A 26,730-nucleotide genomic window follows, 5' to 3' on the forward strand; every position below is an offset into this window, starting at 1 on the left:
ATCACATCCGGTCCTGGGGACTTGTCCACCTTAATGTCTTTTAGAATACCCAAAAACTTCCCCCTTCCGTATGACGACTTGACCTAGAGTATTTAAACATCCATCCCTTGCCTCAACATCCGTCATGTCCCTCTCCTTGGTGAATACCGATGCAAAGTGCTCATTAAGAATCTCACCCATTTCCTCTGACTCCATGCATAAATTCCCTCTTTTGTCTTTGAGTGGGCCAATCCTTTCTCTAGTTACCCTTTTGCTCCTTATATACGAATAAAAGGCTTTGGGATTTTCCTTAACCCTGTTAGCCAAAGATATTTCATGACCCCTTTTAGCCCTCTTTATTGCGCGTTTGAGATTCGTCCTACTTTTCCGATATTCCTCCAAAGCTCCATCAGTTTTGAGTTGCCTCGATCTTATGTATGCTTCCTTTTTCATTTTAGCTAGTCTCACAATTCCACCCGTCATCCATGGTTCCCTAATCTTGCCATTTCTATCTCTCATTTTCACAGGAACATGTCTGTCCTGCACTCTAATCAACCTTTCCTTAAAAGACTCCCACATTTCAAATGCGGATTTACCCTTAAACAGCTGCTCCCAATCCACATTCCCTAGCTCCTGCCGAATTTTGTTACACTCTGCCTTTCTCCAATTTAGCACGCTTCCTTTAGGACCACTCTCGTCTTTGTCCGTTAGTATTCTAAAACTTACGGAACTGTGATCGCTATTCCCAAAGTAATCACCGACTGAATCTTCAACCACCTGGCCGGGATCATTCCCCAATACCAGGTCCAGTATGGCCCCTTCCTGAGTTGGACTATTTACATACTGCTCTAAAAAACTCTCCTGGATGCTCCTTACAAGTTCTGCTCCATCTACGCCTCCAACACTACATGACTCCCATTCAATGTTGGGGAAGTTAAAATCTCCCATCACAACCACCCTATTGCTCCTACATTTTTCTATAATCTGCCTGCATATTTGTACCTCTACTTCATGCTCGCTTTTGGGAGGCCTGTAGTAAAGTCCCAACAACGTTCCTGCACCCTTCCTATTTCTCAGCTCCACCCATATTGCCTCAGTGCTCGAATCCTCCATTGTGCCCTCCTTAATCACAACTGTGATGTCATCTCTAACTAGTAATGCAACTCCTCCACCCCTTCTACCTCCCTCTCTATCCCTCCTGAAGCATCTATACCCTGGGATATTCAGTTACCAGTCCTGCCCTTCCCTCAACCAAGTCTTAGTAATACCAATAACATCATATTCCCAGGTACTAATCCAAGCCCTAAGTTCATCTGCCTTACCTGCTACACTTCTCGCATTAAAACAAATGCACCTCAGACCACCTGTCCCTTTGCGTTCATCATCTCTTCCCAGTATACTCTTCCCCTTAGTCACATTGAGTTTATTATGTAGTACCTTACTGGCTTTAGTTGCTGCCTCTTTACTGACCTCTAACTTCCTAATCTGGTTCCCATCCCCCTGCCACATTAGTTTAAAACCTCCCCAACAGTGTTAGCAAAAGCACCCCCTAGGACATTGGTTCCAGTCCTGCCCAGGTGTAGACCATCCGATTTGTAATGGTCCCACCGCCCCCAGAACTGGTTCCAATGTCCCAACAATCTGAACCCCTCCCTCCTGCACCATCTCTCAAGCCACGTATTCATAGAACAGTACAGCACAGAACAGGCCCTTCGGCCCTCGATGTTGTGCCGAGCAATGATCACTCTACTTAACCCACGTAACCGGTATACCCGTAACCCAACAATCCCCCCATTAACCTTACACTATGGGCAATTTAGCCTGGCCAATCCACCTAACCCGCACATCTTTGGACTGTGGGAGGAAACCGGAGCACCCGGAGGAAACCCACGCGCACACGGGTAGGACGTGCAGACTCCGCACAGACAGTGACCCAGCCGGGAATCGAACCTGGGACCCTGGAGCTGTGAAGCATTGATGCTAACCACCATGCTACCGTGAGGCCCCAATTCATTCCGACTATTCTTGAATTTCTACTCTGATTGTCTCGTGGCACTGGTAGCAGTCCTGAGATTACTACCTTTGAGGTCCTACTTTTTAACTTATCTCCTAACTCCCAAATTCTGATTGTAGGACCTCATCCCATTTTTTTTACCTATATCGTTGTTGCCTATATGTACCACAACAACTGGCTGTTCACCCTCCCCCTTCAGTATGTCCTGCAGCCGATCTGAGACACCCCTGACCCGTGCACCCGGGAGGCAACATACCATTCGGGAGTCTCGTTTTCAACCACAGCAACGCTTGTCTACTCCGCTTACGATTGAATCCCCTATGACTATAGCCCTGCCAGTCTTTTTCCTGCCCTTCTGTGCAGCAGAGTCACTTGACACCAGCTCCTTCACAAACCACCTGACCGCACTGCATGTATGCAAATCTCCCCGGAACAGCCAATCAGTAGCTCCGCTCTGCTGCCCTCTGCTGGATGATTGCCTTCACTTGAACACCTAGGGTCTCTTGCACAGGTACACCTTCAAATTACGCTGACCGCGCTGCACATATGCAAATCTCCCCGGAACAGCCAATCAGTAACTCCGCTCTGCTGCCCTCTGCTGGATAGGGATAGAGGGATATGGACCCTGGAAGTGCAGAAGCTTTTAGTTTTGGCAGGCATCATGATCAGTGCAGGCTTGGAGGGCTGAAGGGCCTGTTCCTGGATATACTGTTCTTTGTTTTTGTCATTGCTTGCCATTTGTGTGGCATGAATGTTACTTGCCACTTGTCAGCCAAAGCCTGGATATTGTCCAGGTCTTGTTTTATTTGGACATGGAAATGCTCTGATATCTTATCTGAGTTGCGAATAGTGCCAAACATTGTGCGATTAACAGTGAACATCCCCACTTCTGTCCTTAGGATGGAAGGGGGGTAATTGATGCCACACATGGTCAAATGCTGCCTTGATGGGATGGCATGGCAGCACAATGGTTATCACTATTGCTTCACAGTGTCAGGGACCTGGGTTCAATTCTGGCCTTGGATGGCTGTGTGGAATTTGCATGTTCTCATGGTGTCTGTGTAGTTTGCGCTGGGTGCTCCAGTTTCCTGCCATAGTCCAAAGATGTGCAGGGTAGGAGAATTGTCCATGCTAAATTGCCCCCTAGTGTCTAAAGGTTAGATCAGGTTACTGGGGATAAGCCGGGGGAGTGGGCCTAAATAGGGTGCTCTTTCAGAGAGTTGATGCAGACACAATGGGTTGAATGGCCTCTTTCTACACTGCAAGGATTCAATGATTCTATGTCAAGGGCAGTCACTCATATCCCTGGAGTTCAGCTCTTTTGTCCTTCTTTGAAACAAGGTTGTAAATTAGGTCATGAGCTGAGTGACCCTGGTGGGACCCAAAATGAGTGTCAGTGAGCATGTCATTTCTGAGGGCTGCACGATAGCTGCACTATATTGGGTCCACTGTTTTTTGTTACAAAGAGTAATGATTTGGATGGGAATGTAGGAGGTATGGTTTGCAGATGACACCAAGATTGGTGGCATAGTGGATAGTGAAGAAGGTTATATAAGATTGCAACAGGATCTTGACCAATTGGGCCAGTGGGCCGATGAATGGCAGATGGAGTTTAATTTGGATAAATGTGAGGTGATGCATTTTGGTAGATCAAATCAGGGCAGGACCTACTCAGTTAATGGTAGGGAGTTGAGGAGAGTTACAGCACAAAGAGATCTAGGGGTACAGGTTCATAGCTTCTTGAAGGTGGAGGCGGTGAAGAAGGCATTGAGCATGCTCAATATTATTGGTCAGAATATTGAACACAGGAGTTGGGACATCTTGCTGAACTTGTACAAGACATTGGTAAGACCACACATGGAATACTGTGTTCAGTTCTGGTCACCCTATTATAGGAAGGATATTACAAAGAACAATACAGCACAGGAATAGGCCCTTCGACCCTCCAAGCCTGTACCGGTCATGATACCAACCTTTGCCAAAACCCTCAGCACTTCCTTGTGCCATTCTGCCTATGCCCATCCTACCCATGTGTTTGACAAGATGTCTTTTGAACTCTACTAATGTATCTGCTTCCACAACCTCCCCTGGCAATGCGTTTCAGCCACTCACCACCCTCTGTGTTATTGTTAAATTAGAAAGAGTGCGGAAGAGATTTATGAGGATGCTACCAGGACTTGATGGTCTGAGCTATAAGGAGTGGCTGGATAGGCTGGGACGTTTTCTCTGGAGTGTAGGAGGCCAAGAAAATAATGAGGAGCATAGACAAGTCAACATCCTTTCCCAAAGGTAGAGGAGCCTAGAACTAGAGGGCATTGGATTAAGGTGAGAAGGGAGAGATACAAAAGAGACCAGAGGGGAAATGTTTTCACACAGAGGGTGGTGAGCATCTGGAACAAGTTGCCAGAGGCAGTGGTAGAGGCTGGTAAAAAAATTTCATTTAAAAAGTAGTTAGACAGTTACATAGGCAGGGTGGGTACAGAGGGATATGGGCCAAATGTGGGCAAGTGGGACTAGCTCAATGATAGAAACTGGGCAGCATGGACAAGCTGGGGCAAAGGGCCTGTTTCCATGCTGTAAACATCTATCAGTCTATGACTCTATGATCCTTTTTGTTTATTCCCTGTCTATTCCCTTGTTTCCCCCTTTTATCTTTGCAGTTACATTTTTTATTCATGGGCGAATTATAGACATGTGTCTAAGGCAGTTTGCCATTTTAATTCGGCCAGAAGAATGCCATAGTCTGTGCCTTAAATTTAAACAGCAGGATCCAGAGAACTATCCTGCTCTAGACTGGTGATTGGAGATTGGCTGGCCTCAGTGATTACCCGGTTTGATTGATGTGACTGGTGGCCAATGTATTTGGACCAAAAGGTTATGTTGTGCCCGGTAATAGGTGGTGATTGGATATTATCCCACTGGAATGTTTCTCAGAGCCACAAGATTCCATTTTAGTTTCACTTTCGGTTCAGGCAGAGAAGGGAAAAGATCCAGAACACTGATGGTGAGCCTCTCCAAAAATAAGATCCAGTTAACTCTCTCTTCAATAAACCTGTGAACGTTGGATTCCAGAAAGCAGGGTCTGAAGGCTGGCCACGAACTTCGAGCAGAATCGCAGAATACGACAGTGCAGAAGAGGCCCTTTGACCCATTGAGTCTGCACTGATGCACGAAATGCCCTGACGCAGTCCAAAGATGTGCGGGTTAGGTGGATTGTCCATGCTAAATTGCCCGTAGTGTCCTAAAAAGTAAGGTTAGGGGGGGGGGTTGTTTGGTTACGGGTATAGGGTAGATACGTGGGTTTGAGTAGGGTGATCATTGCTCGGCACAACATCGAGGGCCGAAGGGCCTGTTCTGTGCTGTACTGTTCTATGTTCTATGACCTGCCTATCTAATTCCACTTGCCAGCATACAGCCCATAGCCTTGAATGTTATGATGTGGCAAGTGCTCATCCAGGTACTTTTTAAAGGATTTGAGGCATCCCGTCTCTACCACTCTCCCAGGCAGTGCATTCCAGACCGTCACCACCCTCTGGGTGAACACATTTTTACTCAAATCCCCCTAAACCTCTCACTCTTCACTTTGAATTGTCTCCCCTCGTAACTGACTCTTCAATGAAGAGGAACATCTTCTCCCTATTCACCCTGTCCATGCCCCACACAACCTTGCACACCTCAATTACCACCCCTCAGTCTTCTCGGCTCCAAAGAAAACAACCAAAGCCTAACTAATCTCTCATTGCAACTTAAATGTTCCTTCTCAGATTCTGGTGCATCTTCTCTGCATCCCCTTCAGTACAATTTCATCCTTCCTATAATGTGGTAACTAGAATTGCACACAGCACTCCAGCTGTGGCCTATAGAGCTCCACTGTGACCTCCCTGCTTTTGTAATCAATGCCCCTATTGATAAAAGCAAGTGTCCCAAGCAAAGCCTGATGAAACAACAACTCTGTCTCACCAGGAAAATTATGCATACAGGGTGCAAAACAAGGACTGTGATTCCCAAGCAATTGTGGAGAAAGCCTGCAGGAAGCCATCATCTGAGGCAAAGACTTTTCCCCTTCATTTACTTTCCCCGCCATCCGCCCCTCCATGTTTTTCTGTATTGCAATAATAATAATCTTTATAGTAATATTTATTGTCAAAAGTAGGCTAATATTAACAAATCCCCCAGTCGCCACATTCCGGTGCCTGTTAAGGTACACTGAGGGAGAATTCAGAATGTCCAAATTATCCAACCGCACATCATTCGGAACTTGTGGGAGGAAACCGGAGCGCCTGGAGAAAACCCATGCAGACACGGGGAGAATGTGCAGACTCCCCACAGACAGTGACCCAAGACCCTGATGCTGTGAAGCAACAGTGCTAACCACTGTGCTACTGTGCCGGGTGTTTGAATAAGGGTGAGGGGAGGCAAGTTACAGTAGGGGTCAGGTACTTATCAGATTTTGATAGAGTACAATTCTGCTGCTGCTGGTGGCCCACACTGCTTCATTGATGCCCAGTTTTGTGCAGCATGACCTGTTCGAAGTCTATTCCATTCAGCACAATGGTAGTTCCATACAATACAATGGAGGGTATTCTCAATACTGTATGAAGACAGGACTTTGTATCCACAAGGACTGTGTGGTGATTGCCCTACTGATACTGTTATGGATCTGTGGCAGGCAAGTTGGTGAGGGCAAGGTCAAGTAGGTTTTTCCTCACCACGTTCTCCAAACCCAGTTGATCAGTTTAGGACCTGGCCAGTGCTGGTACTGCTGAACCATTACATAGAACATAGAACAATACAGCGCAGTACAGGCCCTTCGGCCCTCGATGTTGCACCGACATGGAAAAAAAAACTAAAGGCCATCTAACCTACACTATGCCCTTATCATCCATATGCTTATCCAATAAACTTTTAAATGCCCTCAATGTTGGCGAGTTCACTACTGTTGCAGGTAGGGCATTCCACGGCCTCACCACTCTTTGCGTAAAAAACCCACCTCTGACCTCTGTCCTATATCTATTACCCCTCAATTTAAGGCTATGTCCCCTCGTGCTAGCCACCTCCATCCGCGGGAGAAGGCTCTCGCTGTCCACCCTATCTAACCCTCTGATCATTTTGTATGCCTCGATTAAGTCACCTCTTAACCTTCTCTCTAACGAAAACAACCTCAAGTCCATCAGCCTTTCCTCATAAGATTTTCACTCCATACCAGGCAACATCCTGGTAAATCTCCTCTGCACCCGTTCCAAAGCTTCCACGTCCTTCCTATAATGAGGCGACCAGAACTGTACGCAATACTCCAAATGCGGCCGTACTAGAGTTTTGTACTACTGCAACATGACCTCATGGCTCCGGAACTCAATCCCTCTACCAATAAAGGCCAACACACCACAGGCCTTCTTCACAACCCTATCAACCTGGGTGGCAACTTTCAGGGATCTATGTACATGGACACCGAGATCCCTCTGCTCATCCACACTACCAAAAATTTTACCATTAGCCAAATATTCCGCATTCCTGTTATTCTTTCCAAAGTGAATCACCTCACACTTCTCCACATTAAACTCCATTTGCCACCTCTCAGCCCAGCTCTGCAGCTTATCTATGTCCCTCTGTAACCTGCAACATCCTTCCGCACTGTCTACAACTCCACCGACTTTAGTGTCATCTGCAAATTTACTCACCCATCCTTCTGCGCCCTCCTCTAGGTCATTTATAAAAATGACAAACAGCAACGGCCCCAGAACAGATCCTTGTGGTACGCCACTCGTAACTGAACTCCATTCTGAACATTTCCCATCAACCACCACTCTCTGTCTTCTTTCAACTAGCCAATTTCTGATCCACATCTCTAAATCACACTCAATCCCCAGCCTCCGTATTTTCTGCAATAGCCGACCGTGGGGAACCTTATCAAACGCTTTACTGAAATCCATATACACCACATCAACTGCTCTACCCTTGTCTACCTGTATAGTCACCTTCTCAAAGAACTCGATAAGGTTTGTGAGGCATGACCTACCCTTCACAAAACCATGCTGACTATCCCTAATCATATTATTCCTATCTAGATGATTATAAATCGTATCTTTTATAATCCTCTCCAAGACTTTACCCACCACAGACGTTAGGCTCACTGGCCTATAGTTACCGGGGTTATCTCTACTCCCCTTCTTGAACAAAGGGACCACATTTGCTATCCTCCAGTCCTCTGGCACTATTCCTGTAGCCAATGATGACCTAAAAATCAAAGCCAAAGGCTCAGCAATCTCTTCCCTGGCTTCCCAGAGAATCCTAGGATAAATCCCATCAGGCCCCGGGGACTTATCTATTTTCACCATGTCCAGAATTGCCAACACTTCTTCCCTACGCACCTCAATGCCATCTATTCTAATAGCCTGGGTCTCAGCATTCTCCTCCACAATATTATCTTTTTCCTGAGTGAATACTGACGAAAAGTATTCATTTAGTATCTCGCTTATCTCCTCAGCCTCCATACACAACTTCCCACCACTGTCCTTGACTGGCCCTACTCTTACCCTAGTCATTCTTTTATTCCTGACATACCTATAGAAAGCTTTTGGGTTTTCCTTGATCCTACCTGCCAAAGACTTCTCATGTCCCCTCCTTGCTCGTCTTAGCTCTCTCTTTAGATCCTTCCTCGCTTCCTTGTAACTATCAAGCGCCCCAACTGAAACTTCACGCCTCATCTTCACATAGGCCTCCTTCTTCCTCTTAACAAGAGATTCCGCTTCTTTGGTAAACCACGGTTCCCTTGCTCGACCCCTTCCTCCCTGCCTGACTGGTACGTACTTATCAAGAACATGCAATAGGTGTTCCTTGAACAAGCTCCACATATCCAGTGTGCCCAACCCTTGCAGCCTACTTCTCCAACCTACACATCCTAAGTCATGTCTAATGGCATCTTCCCCCAGCTATAACTCTTGCCCTGCGGGGTATACTTATCCCTTTCCATCACTAACGTAAAGGTCACCGAATTGTAGTCACTGTTTCCAAAGTGCTCACCTACCTCCAGATCTAACACCTGGCCTGGTTCATTACCCAAAACCAAATCCAATGTGGCCTCTCCTCTTGTTGGCCTGTCAACATATTGTGTCAGGAAACCCTCCTGCACACATTGTACAAAGAACGACCCATCTAATGTACTCGAACTATATCTTTTCCAGTCAATATTTGGAAAGTTAAAGTCTCCCATAACAACTACCCTGTTACTTTCGCTCTTTTCCAGAATCATCTTCGCCATCCTTTCCTCTACATCCCTAGAACTATTAGGTGGCCTATAGAAAACTCCCAAAAGGGTGACCTCTCCTTTCCTGTTTCTAACCTTAGCCTATACTACCTCGGAAGAAGAGTCCCCATCTAGCATCCTTTCCGCCACCGTAATACTGTCCTTGACTAGCAGCGCCACACCTCCCCCTCTTTTGCCCCCTTTTCTGAGCTTACTAAAACACCTAAACCCCGGAACCTGCAACAACCATTCCTGTCCCTGCTCTATCCATGTCTCTGAAATGGCCACAACATCGAAGTCCCAGGTACCAACCCATGCTGCCAGTTCCCCTACCTTATTTTGTATACTCCTGGCATTGAAGTAGACACACTTCAAACCACCTCCTGAACACTGGCACCCTCCTGCGAAGTCAAATCTGTGCTCCTGACCTCTATACTCTCAATCTCCCGTACCCCAAAACTACAATCCAGGTTCCCATGCCCCTGCTGTTGATGATGGACCATGAAATCTCCCACCTAGAGTACATTCTGTGCCTTTGCCACCCTCAGTGCTTTCTCTAAGTGATGTTCAACATGAGAAGCACTGATTCACCAGCTGAGGTCGGATGGTATGTGGTAATCAGCAGGATGTTTCCTTGGCCATGTTTCACCTGGTGCCATGAGACTTTTTGCTGCTTGCTCTCGTCTCCAATACCACTTTGTATCCTTAGCAATGAGCCTGTGTAGTGGTTCACAAATCAGGCAAAAGTTTTACATAGACATAGAATTTACAGTGCAGAAGGAGGCCATTCGGCCCATCGAGTCTGCACCGGCTCTTGGAAAGAGCATCCTACCCAAGATCAACACCTCCACCCTATCCCCATAACCTAGTAACCCCACCCAACACTAAGGACAAGTTTGGACACTAAGGGAAATTTAGCATGGCCAATCCACCTAACCTGCACATCCTTGGACTGCGAAATAGTTCAGGAATCCAACAAATTGCTATCTCATTGCTACACCTCTTGCCTTGCCTTGTCAGGATCAAGGTGATGACCTCTTGCTGCCAGTACATGATCGCTGTACAGGACCGGGGTTCTCCAAAAACGCGGCCAAGTGTTGACGCCGGTGTAAACACTGGAGTGTTTCACGCCAGCGTCAATGGGCCCGAAAGCGCAGCAATTCTGCGGGCCACAAGGGGCCAGCATGGGCGCGACAAGAAGCTCGGGGTGCGGCTCCACACTGCCGTGTAATCAACACAGCGCACGGCCCGCACAAATTGATGCAACCCCCACACACAGTCAACGAATGAAGATGTCTGGTCGCTGAGCAGCGCCCTGGTACATGGGCCGTGATATAGAAACGCTCCTGGATGCCATCGAGGAGAGGAGGGCGGACATGTACCCTGGACCCAGCTGCAGGGTCGCAGCCAACATCACCCGAATATGTGGAGGGAGGTGGGCGAGGCCATCAGCGCAGTCAGAGTGACACCTAGGACAGGAGAGCAGTGTCGGAAGAAGCTCAACGACCTACTTAGGGAAGCCAGGTTGAGTATCCAGCACTGTGCCCATGGCACCAACCTCCCTAGCCCCCACACATGTGACACAACCCCCCCCACTCCCCAGGGGGATGGCACAACCGCAGCCGTGACCCACATGACTGGACCCACTCATGCCAGCCGCATTGGCAGGGTGCCCTGTGCACCAATGATAGACCCACCTGCTGGGCTGCATGGGTCGGACCTCCTAACAATGCTGAAGTTTGTGTGCACCCCCCACAGAAGAGCGGCCATAACTGGCGAGAGCGGGACAAAACGGAAGGGGGTGCACCTGAATTGCACCCCCTCACCATGCATGAACAGAGGACACTGGAAGTAGCTGGCGGACCCGAGGAGTGGGAGGTTGCCCGTGCCAAGATCGGGGGTTCACCACCAAGTGAGACCCCCTTGCCTGGCCCCACCCCTGACCCCAAACCTCACCCCTCACCCTGAACCGAACCCCTAACCTCATCCCTCACCCCTCCCCCGTCCGCCTGTCTAACCATGCATGGTGTGTTGTGTCTGGCAGGACCATCCGGCGATCGATCCAGCCCATCACACAAACCCAGCCCCGGACAGTGTCATGGCGGCCACCCCCAAAAACTCCAGCAGCGATGGGGAGGGCAGCCACACCAACAGCCCTCCAGCCCACTCAAGCCATGAAACCATGACCCAGGAGATCAACACGGAGGACACAGACACCACAACACAGGACAACAGCACACAGGGAACAGACACACGCGACACCACGGCCCAGAGGATGAACACTGAGGAGTCAGACAGACATGAAACCACCACCCATGACACCAACACAGAGGAAACAAAAAGACAACAACCCAGGGGATCCCTGACTTCGGGTCCGATGACAACACTGACTTTTCGTCATTGCTGTCTCCTGCACCCTCCACCATCGCAGAGACTCTCACCTAGGTTGGGCTCTTCAGCGATGAGGCTTCTGGGACACTCACTGGTGAGCACCACATAGCTGCTCTGATACAGCAGGTGGAGGTAGTGTTGTGTTATGCTGCTTCGGATAACACAGGCAGCGACTTGATGCAGTCTTAACTAAAAGATGCTCCAGACTCTGAAATGAGTTCAACGTGTTTATTGAACTATTAACGCAGTTCTCAAATGAGTTCGACTCTCTGCTAATCTAACTGTAGTAACTCAGTCTAACTGTACCAGCTTGCTCTAAGCCACGTGCTGGGGGGTGATGCTGCTGATCAACCCTGTCTAACTTTCTAGATGTCTGCCTGTGGAAAGAGGCAGCGTGTGAGTGCCTTTTATAGTGTTTATATCATGCTCCCTTGTGGTGATGCCACCTCTGAGTGTCCTGACTGCCCATTGGTTGTGTCCTATTCTGAGTGTTCATTGGTTGCATGTTTGCATATCATGACATCTCCCCCTTTTTTTTTAGATGTATATACATGTGAATGTGTCTGTCTAATGTGATTGACTGAGGAATACAGAACAGAACAAACAAAACCCATGCTCATAAGTCCAGTCTCTGAGGCTTGCGCCTGATCCTTACCGACTGCCAGAGAGGTGGTGGAGGGGATGACGGTGTCTTGACAGGTGAGTGGGAAGCACGACTGGTGGCCTCGTGGTTCGAGGTGTCTGGAGGTGGCAATTCGACATGTGGAAATGGAGGGGAAGGTGGTTGTGGGCAAGCAACATTTCGCAGTGCCCTTCGATTCCTTCACACAATGGAGCCATCAGCCATACGTGTGATATAGGATCTGGGCGCGGCCTGTTGAACAACGACAGCCGGAGCAGAACACCCACCATCCGGTATCTTGATCCTGACCGTGTCTGCCTGGGATAGCGCGTCCAGATCGGTGGCATGTGCGTCATAGCCCTGCTTCTGGCTGTCGCGAAGCTGCTGCATCTTCTGCAGCACCGGGAGGTGATCAAGGTTGGGCAGGTGTATGTCTGGAAGCGTCGTTCGCAGGTCCCTGTTAATCAGCAGTTGAGCTGGCGACATGCCAATGGACAAGGGAGTTGCCCGGTACACAAGTAGTGCAAAGTGTATGTCGGAAGCGGAGTCTGAGGTCTGCGGATGAGCTGCTTAACGATGTGCACCCCTTTTTCGACTTTGCCATTGGACTGCAGATAGTGCGGACTGGAGGTGACATGCCTGAAATTGTTGCTTTTGCAAACGTGGACCATTCTCGACTGTGGAAGCACGGACCATTGTCGCTCATGACGGTGTTCGGGATGCCATGCTGTGAGATTGTCTCTTTACACACTTTGATGACGGTCCGTGAGGTCAGGTCTGGCAGCTTCAGCACCTCAGGATAGTTCGAAAAGTAATCGATGATTAATATATAGTCACGACCATTCGCGTGGAATAAGTCAATACCAATCTTGGACCATGGAGAGGTCTCAAGGTCATGTGGTTGGAGTGTCTCCTTGCTCTGCGCTGGTTGGAACCTCTGACAGGTTTCACAGTTCAGGACCATGTCCGTGATGTCCTGGTTGATGCCGGGCCAGTAGACAGCTTGCCCAGCCCTGCGACTGCACTTTTCTATGCACAGGTATCCCTCATGAATCTGCCGCAGCACCATGCTCTGGAGCGGGATGGCTATCCTGTCCAGTTTGAGCAGGCTGCTGTCGATCAGCCTTAGGTCGTCCTTGACGTTGTAGAATTGAGGGCATTGTCCTTTCTGCCAGCCATTGCTGAGGTCATGGACGACACGCTGCAACAGGGGGTCTTTGGCCGTCTCTTCTCGGATGAGAACGATCTTCTCATCTGTTGCCAGGAGAGTGCTTGCACACAGTTGGATCTGCTATTCAATGTGCTGGATGATCTCAGTAGTTCACTGGGTGAGTTGACGGAGCGGGACAATGCATCAGCGAGGATGAGCTCCTTGCCAGGTGCGTTCATCAAATTGAAATCATACCTCCCGCGATTGAGCAGAATTCTCTGCAAACAAGGTGTCATGTCTTTCAGGTCCTTTTGGATGATGTGGACCAGAGGCCTATGATCCGTCTCAACAGTAAATTTTGGCAAGCCGTAGACATAATCATGAAATTTGAGGATGCCGGTGAGAAGACCTAAACACTCCTTCTCAATCTGCGCATATCTGGTCTCAGTGGGTGTCATTGCCCGTGACGTGTATGCTACTGGTACCCAGGATGACATGTCGTCTCTTTGAAGCAACACTGCCCCAATGCCAACCTGACTCGCATCTGTGGATATCTTGGTCTCTCGGTCTGGGGCAAAGAATGCACTGGGGGTGCAGTGGTGAGCTTGGCTTTCAGCTCCAGCCACTCTGTCTGGTGTGCCATCTTCCACTCAAAGGTGGTTGATTTTTTTCACCAGGTTGCGTAGGGCCGTGGTGTGTGTGGCCAAATTCGGGATTCACAGAATTTACAGTGCAGAAGGAGGCCATTCGGCCCATCGAGTCTGCACAGGCTCTTGGAAAGAGCACCCTACCCAAGGTCAACACCTCCACCCTATCCCCATAACCCAGTAACACCACCCAACACTAAGGGCAATTTTGGGTATTAAGGGCAATTTATCATGGCTAATCCACCTAACCTGCACATCTTTGGACTGTGGGAGGAAACCGGAGCACCCGGAGGAAACCCACGCACACACGGGGAGGATGTGCAGACTCCGCACAGACAGTGACCCAAGCCGGAATCAAACCTAGGACCCTGGAGCTGTGAAGCAATTGTGCGATCCACAATGCTACCGTGCTGCCCTCATGCTATCGTGCTGCCAGACGGGATGAACTTGCCAAGGAAATTGACCATTTCCAGGAAGCGCAGTACTGCCTTCTTCTCCTCGGGGACTTTCATTGCTTCGATGGCTTTAATTTTGTCTGTGTCCGGGCGCACACCGTGTCGCAAAATCTGATCGCCCAGGAACTTCAGCATGGATGTCCCAAAACAGCACTTGGACCTGTTTAGCTTGAGGCCATGTTCTTTCATGCGTTGGAATACTTTCTTGAGTTGCGACACATGTTCCTCTGGGGTTGTGGACCAGATTATGATATCGTCAATGTAGACACAAATTCTTTCCATTCCCTCCATTATCTGTTCCATGATGCGATGGTAACACTGACAAAGGAGAGTACATGCAGGCAAGGAGATGGGTTGAAGTGTGTATACTTTAATGCAAGAAGCATCAGGAATAAGGTGGGTGAGCTTAAGGGTGAATAAGGTGGCATTGTTAATTAGAGATAGTATAACAGCTGCAGAAAGGCTGTTTTCTGGATCTGCCTACTGATGTAATATGGGTTGAAGTCAGAAATAGGGAAGGAGCAGGCACCTTGTTGGGAGTTTTCCATAGGCCCCCCCAATAGCAGTAGAGATGTGGAGGAACAGATTGGAAAGGTGCAGAAGTGTAGTAGTCATGGGTGCCTTCAACTTCCCAAACATTGAGTGGAAACTCTTTAGATCAAATAGTTTGGATGGGGCAGTGTTTGTGCAGTGTGTCCAGGAAGCTTTTCTAACACAGTATATAGATTGTCCGACCAGAGGGGAGGCCATATTGGATTTGGTACTTGGTAATGAACCAGGGCAGGTGATAGATTTGTTAGTGGGGGAGCATTTTGGAGGTAGTGACCACAATTCTGTGACTTTCACTTTAGTAATGGAGAGGGATAGGTGTGTGCAACAGGGCAAGGTTTACATTTGGGGGAAGGGTAAATACAATGCTGTCAGACAAGAATTGAAGTGCAGAAGTTGGGAACATACGCTGTCAGGGAAGGACACAAGTGAAATGTTTTTGATATGTATGACAGGGGTCAGACAGGGAAGAGATGGTTGAGTGAGGGAACCATGGTTGACAAGAGAGGTTGAATGTCTTGTTAAGAGGAAGAAGGAGACTTATGTAAGGCTGAGGAAACAAGGTTCAGACAGGGCGCTGGAGGGATACAAGATAGCCAGGAGGGAACTGAAGAAAGGGATTAGGAGAGCTAAGAGAGGGCATGAAAAATCTTTGGCGGGTAGGATCAAGGAAAACCCCAAGACCTTTTACACATATGTGAGAAATATGAGAATGACTAGAGCGAGGGTAGATCCGATCAAGGACAGTAGCGGGAGATTGTATATTGAGTCTGAAGAGATAGGAGAGGTCTTGAACAAGTATTTTTCTTCAGTATTTACAAATGAGAGGGGCCATATTGTTGGAGAGGACAGTGTGAAACAGACTGATAAGCTCGAGGAGATACTTGTTAGGAAGGAAGATGTGTTGGGCGTTTTGAAAAACTTGAGGATAGACAAGTCCCCCGGGCCTGACGGGATATATCCAAGGATTCTATGGGAAGCAAGAAATAAAATTGCAGCGCCGTTGGCAATGATCTTTTTGTCCTCGCTGTCAACAGGGGTGGGACCAGAGGATTAGAGAGTGGCGAATGTCGTGCCCCTGTTAAAAAAAGGGAATAGGGATAACCCTGGGAATTACAGGCCAGTTAGTCTTACTTCGGTGGTAGGCAAAGTAATGGAAAGGGTACTGAGGGATAGTATTTCTGAGCATCTGGAAAGACACTGCTTGATTAGGGATAGTCAGCACGGATTTGTGAGGGGTAGGTCTTGCCTTACAAGTCTTATTGACTTCTTTGAGGAGGTTACCAAGTATGTGGATGAAGGTAAAGCAGTGGATGTAGTGTACATGGATTTTAGTAAGGCATTTGATAAGGTTCCCCATTGTAGGCTTGTGCAGAAGGTAAGGAGGCATGGGATAGTGGGAAATTTGGCCAGTTGGATAACAAACTGGCTAACCGATAGAAGACAGAGATTCAGCCTGGAGCCCAGTTACCAGTGGCGTACCGCAGGGATCAGTTCTGGGTCCTCTGCTGTTTGTGATTTTCATTAACGACTTGGATGAGGGAGTTGAAGGGTGGTTCAGTAAATTTGAAGATGATATGGAGATTGGTGGGGTTGTGGATAGTGAGGAGGGCTGTTGTCAGCTTCAAAGAGACATAGATAGGATGCAGAGCTGGGCTGAGAAGTGGCAGATGGAGTTTAACCCTGACAAGTGTGAGGTTGTCCATTTTGGAGGGAAAAATATGAATGCGGAATACAGGGTTAACGGTAGGGTTCTTGGTATTGTGGAGGAGCAGAGAGATCTTGGGGTCTATGTTCATAGATCTTTGAAAGTTGCCACTCAGGTGGATAGAGCTGTGAAGAAGGCCTATGGTGTGCTAGTGTTCATTAGCAGAGGGATTGAATTTAAGAGCCGTGATGATGCAGCTGTACAAAACCTTGGTCAGGCCACATTTGGAGTACATAGAACATAGAACAGTACAGCACAGAACAGGCCCTTCGGCCCTCAATGTTGTGCCGAGCCATGATCACCCTACTCAAACCCACGTATCCACCCTATACCCGTAACCCAACAACCCCCCCCCTTAACCTTACTTTTATTAGGACACTACGGGCAATTTAGCATGGCCAATCCACCTAACCCGCACATCTTTGGACTGTGCGAGGAAACCGGAGCACCCGGAGCAAACCCACGCACACAGGGGGAGGACGTGCAGACTCCACACAGACAGTGACCCAGCCGGGAATCGAACCTGGGACCCTGGAGCTGTGAAGCATTTATGCTAACCACCATGCTACCCTGCTGCCCCCCCCAGTACTGTGTGCAGTTCTGGTCGCCTCATTTTAGGAAGGATGTGGAAGCTTTGGAAAAGGTGCAAAGGAGATTTACCAGGATGTTGCCTGGAATGGAGAGTAGGTCTTATGAGGAAAGGTTGAGGGTGCTCGGCCTTTTCTCATTAGAACGGAGAAGGATGAGGGGCGACTTGATAGAGGTTTATATGATGATATGGGGAATAGATAGAGTAGACAGTCAGAGACTTTTTCCCCGGGTGGAACAAACCATTGCAAGGGGACATAAATTTAAGGTAAATGGTGGAAGATATAGAGGGGATGTCAGAGGTAGGTTCTTTACCCAGAGTGTAGTGGGGGCATGGAATGCACTGGCTGTGGTAGTAGTTGAGTCCGAAATGTTAGGGACCTTCAAGCGGCTAATGGATAGGTACATGGATTAGGGTAGAATAATGGAGTGTACATTAATTTCTTCTTAAGGGCAGCACGGTAGCATTGTGGATAGCACAATTGCTTCACAGCTCCAGGGTCCCAGGTTCGATTTCGACTTGCGTCACTCTGTGTGGAGTCTGCACATCCTCCCCGTGTGTGCGTGGGTTTCCTCCGGGTACTCCGGTTTCCTCCCACAGTCCAAAGATGTGCAGGTTGGGTGGATTGGCCATGATAAATTTCCCTTAGTGTCCAAAATTCTATGATTAACCTAGGACAAAAGTTTGGCACAACATCGTGGGCCGAAGGGCCTGTTCTGTGCTGTATTTCTCTATCTATCTATCATGGCCCCAGGAGTGTTGAACATTTAAAGGTAATAGGAGAAAAGACGAAGCAAAAGCTGCCGAAGAACAAAAACAGAGAAGATTATTTCACCGACCTGGTGAACTGCAGCCATAATCGACTCAAAGCAACAAACGACATTGAAGTTCAATACGAAAGGTTTAAGGGCACCCCATTAGCTTCAAATCTTGGGTTACGTAGAATAAACAGAAGTTTAAGCTCTATGTTTCAGCCCTTGGCGTGCAGACACAGCCTGATGAGAGGTGCATTGCATTGCTGCTCATCGTGGCAGGTCCACAAGCAATCTAAATCTACCATTACCTTCGCTTTTGATAGCGAAGAGGAAAGCAAGAGATAGGATGAGATAATAAACTATTTCGATCTGCATAGCTCTCCGAAACAAAATGAAACATTTGAAAGATACATTTTTCGTACGCATACTCAGAAACCAGGTGAATGTTTTGACAGCTTTGTAACCTACTTGAGGCTGAAGGCCCAGTCCTGCAATATCAGTAATCTTAAATCATCAATGATTCCCGACCAAATAGTATTTGGCATATCGAATGATAAGCTCTGAGAGAGACTGTTAGAGGAAGAAGACCTGAAAATGGAAAATGTGATTAAGATTTGCCATGCAAGTGAATTGGTTGCACATCAGATCAGCACACTAAGTTTCAAACATTTTGGCGCCAACATGGAAGAAGACGCCAGCGCTATCAGCACTGTGACGCAGTTCAATAAAAAAACGTGGGCCGGGATTCTCCAATCCTGTGGCCAGGTTCTGATGCCGGTGGGAAAAGTGGCACGAGCCACTCCAGTGTCAACGGGCCTCACCTGGCAGCTATCCACCCCTTCCCACAGGGCTAGTACAGCGCCGGAGTGGTCTCCGCATCTCCAATGCCCGAAAGCAAGTGTGGCAAGCGCCAGTTCGCACATGTGCGCCACGGCCGGCGAGAGTTTGCGCATGCACGTGGGTTCCCCACGGAACCAGCCCACCCGCCGATAGGTAGGCCCCGATCGCGGGCCTGGCCACCGTGGAGGACCCCACTGGGGTTGGATCCCCCTTCCCCTCCACCAGGACGGCCACCGCAGACAGAGCTCTGAGGTCCCGCTGTGTGAGACCACACGTATCCCCCGCCGGTGGGACTCGGCCGAACTCAGTGGGCACTCGGCCCGTTGAGGCCAGTAGAATCACCGGGGGAGGGGGGGTAGTTGCCAGCGCGGCGGCGATGCCATTGGTGCCCGAAAACTGGCGTGCCGGTGTCGGGGCAGCATGGTGCGATTCTCGTGCCCCCTGGGGATTCTCTGACCCCGCACTGGGTCGGAGAACCACGGCCATGGGCTCAGTGCAGGTGGCCATTTTAAGCAGCCGACCGGAGCCGCTATCTTCTGCCAGAAATGTGGCAATCGACACAGCCCTCGGCAATGTCCAGCATATGGAAAAGTATGTTCCAAGTGTGGCCGTAGAAATCACTTTGCGAAACAATGTTTTTTGCATACTACAATGGACCACATCAGAGCAGAAAACGCAGTTGATGAGTTGCCATCGAAAGAACAGTTCTTCATTGATCTCGCCAAGAACCAGAAGAGTCCGATCAGATAAAGTGAATAGTCGTGAATGGCTGTATGTTCCAGACAGTGAGTGGCCAGATGCTTACTGCGATTCTGAAAAAGATATGCTGGTTGAGTTATTCAATGAGAAACAAGTGGAAGTACAGGGGAGGACAACAAATCGGATGAGGAGATGGAAGAGCCAAAGGGAATTCCAGATTTCTGGTTAACAGTCTTCAGGAAGGTGTATATACTCAGTGGTATGATACAGGAGCATGATGAGCCTGTATTAAAGCATCTGCAAGATGTAAATGTTAAATGTTCAGAACGTGAACAGCCAATAAGCTTCACTCTGGAGTTTGAGTTTAAGCCAAATTAGGTCCAGCAGGAATCGCAGCCTGATAAGCTTGAATTCTCATTCTGTGACGAACCCGAAATCACAGGATGCACAGGGTGCCAGAGCGATGGGAAGAAAGGAAAAAATATCACTTTGAAAAAACGGAGCCGAAGCATAACAGTCGGGACACTCGCAAAACAGTTCCAAAAACTCTTCCAAATGACTCGTTCTTTAATTTCTTCAGTCCTCCTAAAGCTCCACAGCATGGAATGTTAAATAAAATTTTTGCAGCAAGACTCGCTGCTGACTTTGAAGTTGGTCACCTCTGGCGTGAACACATAATTCCATGTACAATGTCGTACTTTACAGAAGTCTTTTCAAGTGATACTGACCCTGTTGATGAGTACAATGATGATACTTATGAATACGATGAAGGAAGTAAAGGTCAGAGGATGAGCCGGAGGAGGACGACTATGAAACGCTTGCAAGATTGTTTCGCGGGAGTGATTGCAAACTAAGTGAGGGAGCCTGTGAAGTACTACGCCGTTGGTTTGATGGGAATGGTGAGGTGATCACAAGGGATGCCCAGTCTGCGCAGGACAACGATAAGTGTGAAAGGTATGAGATGGCGCACGTAGAGATGAAAAGTGAGATTGCAGTAGCAGGTACCACAGCTCTGAAAAAACGAATAATAGAAAATATAATACCCATTCTGGAGAAATTGGTTCCAAAAGCATCCGGTGAATCATCTCAGTCCTATGAAATGATTCCGGTCGTGGAATCCCAATGCTTGAGACCACTCCTTCAGACCATGAGTTAGAGGAGCAGGTGGCGGCACCTGTCTGCAATTTCATGATGACGGATGATACTGTGGGCAGCAGGATAGCATAGTGGTTAGCACAGTTGCGTCACAGCTCCAGGGTCCCAGGATCGATTCTCGGCTTGGGTCCCTGTCTGTGTGAAGTTTGCACTTTCTCCCCGTGTCTGCGTGGGTTTCCTCCGGGTGCTCCGGTTTCCTCCCACAGTCCAAAGATGTGCAGGTTAGGTGGATTGGCCATGATAAATTGCCCTTAGTGTCCAAAAAGGTGGGGTGGAGCTATGGGGATAGCGTGAAGGTGTGGGTTTGGGTAGGGTGCTGTTTCCAAGGGCCTGTGCAGACTCGATGGGCTAAATGGCCTCCTTCTGCACTGTAAATTCTATGATTCGATAATATGTACAGAATATTACAAGATGAGAATGAGCCACTGGCATGCAGCTCCACAACAACAGTTGATACTGATACCACGTTACCAGACGTAGTTGGGAACATGGTATCAGGGGTATTAAGTTTAACGTCCGTGGGCAAAGATTTGAGGAGATGTGCGAGGCAGGGTTTTTACGCAGAGGGTGTGAGTGCCTAGAACGCGTTGCCATGGGAGGTTGTGGAAGCAGATACATTAATGGCATTCAAAAGGCATCTTGACAAACCCATGGATAGGATGGATATAGAGATATCTGATCTCGCCGATGTTCCCCCCCCCCGCGCACCAGATTCCCCAGCGAGCAATGTAAAATGCCCTTAACATCGGCAGAACCAGTAGTTCCCACCACCAATGGTGGACTACCAAAATACGCATGGTGTGGAGGCTTTGTGGGGATATAAAAAAAACCCACCCATAGAATTCAAAAGTACCGTTCACTTAAGGTTCAAAGCGTGCCTCAAATACTTTCAAAATTCCTGCCCTCTGTTTTTTCTGTTCTTTAGAGAGATTTAGGGTGGAATGTAGCAGTCACTCCCAGCAGTGTGAAAAGTGTTGCTATCCATATCAGTTCCGGCTCTTTCATTCAATCTGTTGCAATCTTGTAGTTTGCCAATGTAAGTGGAAAAACTGCCAGTTCTGCCGCATATCATTTCGGAAGGAGCTGGGAGAGGAAAGTTAACATTTTTGACTCACCTAGTGGTTTAGTTGCAGCTTTTGATGTTTTGCTGGTTGGTGGCTTTCAGTGGCTGGTTCAGCAGCTTTTAGCAGGTTTGAGCATTTTTCTGTTCCTCTTTCAGTAGGTGTGGCTTCTCTATAGCTTTTCAAAATTCAATCAACCCAACCCCACTTCGTTATTTGAATCCAGTAAGTGTGCCCCTGGCAGAATCACATAACTGTGGCAAACCAGGAAGGACCTTTAGTACATGATTACATTTCTCAATCCGAACATCCTGATAGGTGATGTAGGGAAAGAACAGTTTGTTAATCATGATTGGAACCACCTTTGACAAGATCCCTCATGGCAGACTGGCACAGAAGGTGAAGTCACACGGGATCCGAAGTTAGCTGGCAAGATGAATACAGATCTGTCTCGGTCACAGAAGACAGAGGGTAGCAGTGGAAGGGTGCTTTTCTGAATGGAAGTCTGTGACTAGTGGTGTTCCGTAGGGATCAGTGCTGTTTGTAGTATATATGTGTAGTGTATATAAATGATTTGGAGGAAAATGTAACTGGTCTGATTAGTGAGTTTGCGGACGACACAAAGGTTAATGGAATTGCGGATAATGATGAGGACTGTCAGAGGATACAGCAGGATTTAGATCGTTTGGAGACTTGGGCGAAGAGATGGCAGATGGAGTTTAATCCGGACAAATGAGAGGTAATGCATTTTGGAAGGTCTAATACAGGTGGGAAGTATACAGTGAATGGCAGAATATTTAAGAGTATTGACAGGTAGAGGGATCCGGGTGTACAAGTCCACAGGTCACTCACTGAAAGTGGCAACACAGGTGGAGAATGTGGTCAAGAAGGCATACAGGGCATGGCTGGGGCATTGAGTGCAACAATTGACAAGTCATGCTGCAGCTATATAACCTTAGTTAAGCCACACTTAGAATATAGTGTCTGGCTGCCACACTACCAGAAGGATGTGGAGGTTTTGGACAGGGTACAGAAGAGATTTTACAGGAAGAAGCCTAGTGTGGAGGGCATTAGCTATGAGGAGAGGTTGGATAAACTCGGTTTGTACTCATTGGAAAATCGGAGGGTGAGGGGATGACCTGATGGAAGTTTACGAAGTTTTGAGGGGAGTAGACAAAGTGGATAGTCAGATGCTTTTTCCCAGGGTGGCAGAGTCAATTACTAGGGGACATAGGTTTAAGATGTGAGGGGTAAAATTTAGAGGAGATGTGTGAAAAATGTTTTTTACATAGAGGATAGTGGGTCCCTGGACTCGCTGCCAGAGGAGGTGGTGGAATCAGGTACGATAGTAACATTTAAGGGGCATCTTGACAAATACATGAATAGGATGGGAATAGAAGGATACGGGCCCCAGAAGTTAGAAGGTTTTAGGGTAGACGGGAAGCATGGTTGGAGGGTCGAAGGGCTTGTTCCTGTGCAGTACTTTCTTTATTCTTTGTATATGTGTAAAAACATACTTATCCACAACTGAATTATAGGGGACTGAAGATTGTGTTGTGAAATTTGCAGAGAAGTATAATGAAAACAGTTTTCTATTTTTCTCACGGAGGCAATGCTACTTTAGAGAAGGGGCAGTAATGAGATAATTTTATAGTTGTACCCACTCGCAAGCCATCAAATGTTACGCCATTCCTGTAGACTGCTTGGATTACGATGTTACTTCTTTTCTTAATTTATCATGGAGATTTTCATTTTTGAAAGCTGTAACTTAGGCACAGTGGACAGAATTTAATGCACCCCCCCTTCCTCCCAGTGGATTTGAAGGAAGGGAAGGCTTGAGTGCCTTTCTCTTGTGTTGTTTATCTGCAAGTATAATTTCACTGAATTGTGACCAGCTTTTATGCCGATTTATTAAAAATATGACTAATTATTTATCCATTTCAGGGTCAGCAGGTCACCGTCTAAACCATGGATGAGGACTGCAGCATCGACGTAAAGGCAAATCTGTGGAACATTTACAGGGCTCCTGACGCACTCAGCAAAAGGTTCAGTGCTAAGCAACAGGATGGTCAATTTTATTTCTCCAATTTCAATGCATTAACAGACTATAATTTTGAAAATATATGTAGAGAGAGAGATTTAATCTACTGGTATTTCTTACCTGCCTCCTGGAAATTAGTCTACTTGAAATATAATTTATGCACTATGACCACTTGAATCAATGGCTGAATCTTAAATACATTTTGCAGATGAACATTCAGCCATGATCTCATTGAATGGCGGAGCAGGCTCGAGGGGCTCCTGCTCCTAGTTCTTATGTTCTCATGTTCTTATGAACTGGGAGGTGAGGGGATGGAGGAAGGCATTGTCAGATGAGCCTCATACACTTCACTGCCATGGCATGTACCAGAAACAGGAACCCCAATCGTGCAGTTGCCCAACAGGCAGACAATTGAAGCAATTAAATGTCCAGTTAAAGGCCACCTCCCCGATGCAACAATATCTTCATAGCATGAGAAGAGGCAACCACCATGTGGGGATACCACAAGGTAAACGGTGACAGCGGCCTCCAGCTTTCCAGGTTGCAGACGCTCCATTGTGTACAGAGAGCCCCTGTAGCAATGGTTGTCCCAGAGCTAAGCTTAAGTTCCAAATTGATGCCTCAGGGTCTTGACCCTGACTGCCATGGGTTAGTTCCCACTTCCAGTTCCAGCAGCGGGATTTCAAACATCTTGAAAATTTCAGCTGACTTTCTCCACACTCTCGGCCTGAATCACAAACTTGACTGAAGATGATTAATTTTACTGGTTGGTTAATCATAGGATTGGATGACCTGAATTCCTCTAGCTTGTTATCTTGGGAGGAAGTAATATTTTTAATAATATGGCTCTCCTTAATAACCTTGCAAGAAGGAATCTCCCAATATCACCTTTTAGATAAGAAAGAGAAGTTAGCATCTTTGTTCTGTCAAGGCAATTAATTCCCCTCAGATCCGATTGGGGTAAAGTGGCTCCATCAATTTATTTTTCATCTGTACATTACGAGCAGGGAAAAGCACAGAGATGGCAATGGCAATTTATTCCTCAGGAAAATATTTTTTTGATGAAATCTGTCCTTTCTCAATTTGCCTCTGCACTCAAAGAGTGCACTCTGCATGATTTCCAACTGCAGGACATTGGAATGCCCAATCTAATTTTTGCAGGTGAATTAATGGGCTGAATGTTCCTGCTGAGGGTTAAAGCCTGCTACCAGCTGTTAAAGCAGGAGCTGGCCCCAATCCAATGGAGGGCAGGAATCAAGATGGCAAAACATTGCATAGGCGCCCAATGCTGGCAAAATGCTATGGTGGTTCTTCTCCCAATGCCTTCTCCCATCTTCGTCCCATGTCTTCCCCGCTTCTTCCCAAATTCCCATTCCTTTCCCCATCCCTTCCATCTTCCAATCGATCTCCAATGGGCCAGGAATCTTCAGCCCAATGTTATTGTTGCCAGCCTTAACCATTCAATTTTCTTTACATGATATTAATAAATATTCAGATTGAAATGAATGTATTAAAATTTAATAACATTATTGTTGTTTATGTAGTTGCTGGAGGAACTATTTGGTTGAATAATTAATAAACACAAAGCTAGCTCCTTGAGAAAGCAGAAAGGTGTTTTGTAATATTTAATTGTTGATCCTTTCTAGATCTTGTCAGTTGCTTATTTCTACTCCAACCTAAACGTTCTTGTCTCCGGTAAAATATTTCCTCACCCTTCAGTCACCCAGTCATTTCCATTTGGAAGGGTTGTTCCTTTTCTGTTCCCAGTGTTGGATGTCAGTCAGAGAACAATATAGAAGAAGGTCATGTGGTGATTTTTCCATGTGTCAGCTCTTGGAAAGAGTTGCCTATTTTATTCCACTCCCCTGTTCTTTCCATTAATCCTGCAATTGTTTCCTTTTGTGTATTTATTGCATTTTTCATGATTTTTTTCCATTGACATTGTTTCCACTGCACTGACAAACAGTTCATTCAACATAATTTTTTGTCAAAAAGGACATTACCTCCCCCCGCCCCCCCCCCTCCCCCCCCTCCCTCCCCCCCCTCCCCTCCCTCCCCCCCCTCCCCTCCCTCCCCCCTCCCCTCCCTCCCTCCCTCCCCCCCTCCCCTCCCTCCCTCCCTCCCCCCCTCCCCTCCCTCCCCCCTCCCTCCCCCCCCCTCCTCCTCCCCCCCATTCCCCGCCCAGACTTATCCAGTCTGGCTGTGGAACTTTTTTTAAAAAAAATAATTTTTATTCAAATTTTCACAAAATATCAATAACAAAAAATATCAGGAAAAGAAAGAACAAACCCCCCCCCCCCCCATGTATACAAAAAAGAAAAATAAATTAACGCCCGTCATAAACAAAGAACAAATATACACGTCCCTTCAGGCCAAAACAAAGAAAACATCCCCCCTCCCCCACCACCCACCCTCTCCCCAGGTTGCTGCTGCTGCTGGCCTTCTACCGTTCTGCCAGGAAATCTAGCAATGGTTGCCACCTCATGCAGGGAAGGTCATGTCTTACAAACCTAATAGAATTCTTTGAGGAAGTGACAAAGTTAATTGATGAGGGAAGGGCTGTAGAGGGCATTTACATGGACTTTAGTAAGGTGTTTGATAAGGTTTCCCATGGCAGGTTGATGGAAAAAGTGAAGTTGTATGGGGTTCAGGGTGTATTAGCTAGATGGATAAAGAACTGGCTGGGCAACAGGAGACAGAGAGTAGTGGTGGAAGGGAGTGTCTCAAAATAGAGAAGGGTGACTAGTGGTGTTCCACAGGGATCCGTGCTTGGACCACTGTTGTTTGTGATCTACATAAATGACCTAGAGGAAGGTATAGGTGGTCTGATTA

General features: G+C 47.5%; 1 protein-coding gene across 3 annotated transcripts in view; it reads left to right on the plus strand.

Moving 5' to 3' along the window:
- The window catches only part of LOC119954503, a 182,244-nt gene extending 156,807 nt beyond the window's left edge, over positions 1-25,437 (plus strand). For all 3 annotated transcript variants that reach the window (XM_038779790.1, XM_038779791.1, XM_038779794.1), the window contains one exon: positions 23,802-25,437. In XM_038779790.1, the coding sequence (XP_038635718.1) occupies positions 23,802-23,822 (21 nt within the window). In that variant the 3' untranslated portion in view covers positions 23,823-25,437. The remainder of the gene's footprint in view (positions 1-23,801) is intronic.
- The last annotated feature ends 1,293 nt before the right edge of the window (positions 25,438-26,730 follow it).

Source organism: Scyliorhinus canicula, chromosome 19 (assembly GCF_902713615.1).
Source record: "Scyliorhinus canicula chromosome 19, sScyCan1.1, whole genome shotgun sequence".
Lineage (NCBI taxonomy): Eukaryota > Metazoa > Chordata > Chondrichthyes > Carcharhiniformes > Scyliorhinidae > Scyliorhinus > Scyliorhinus canicula.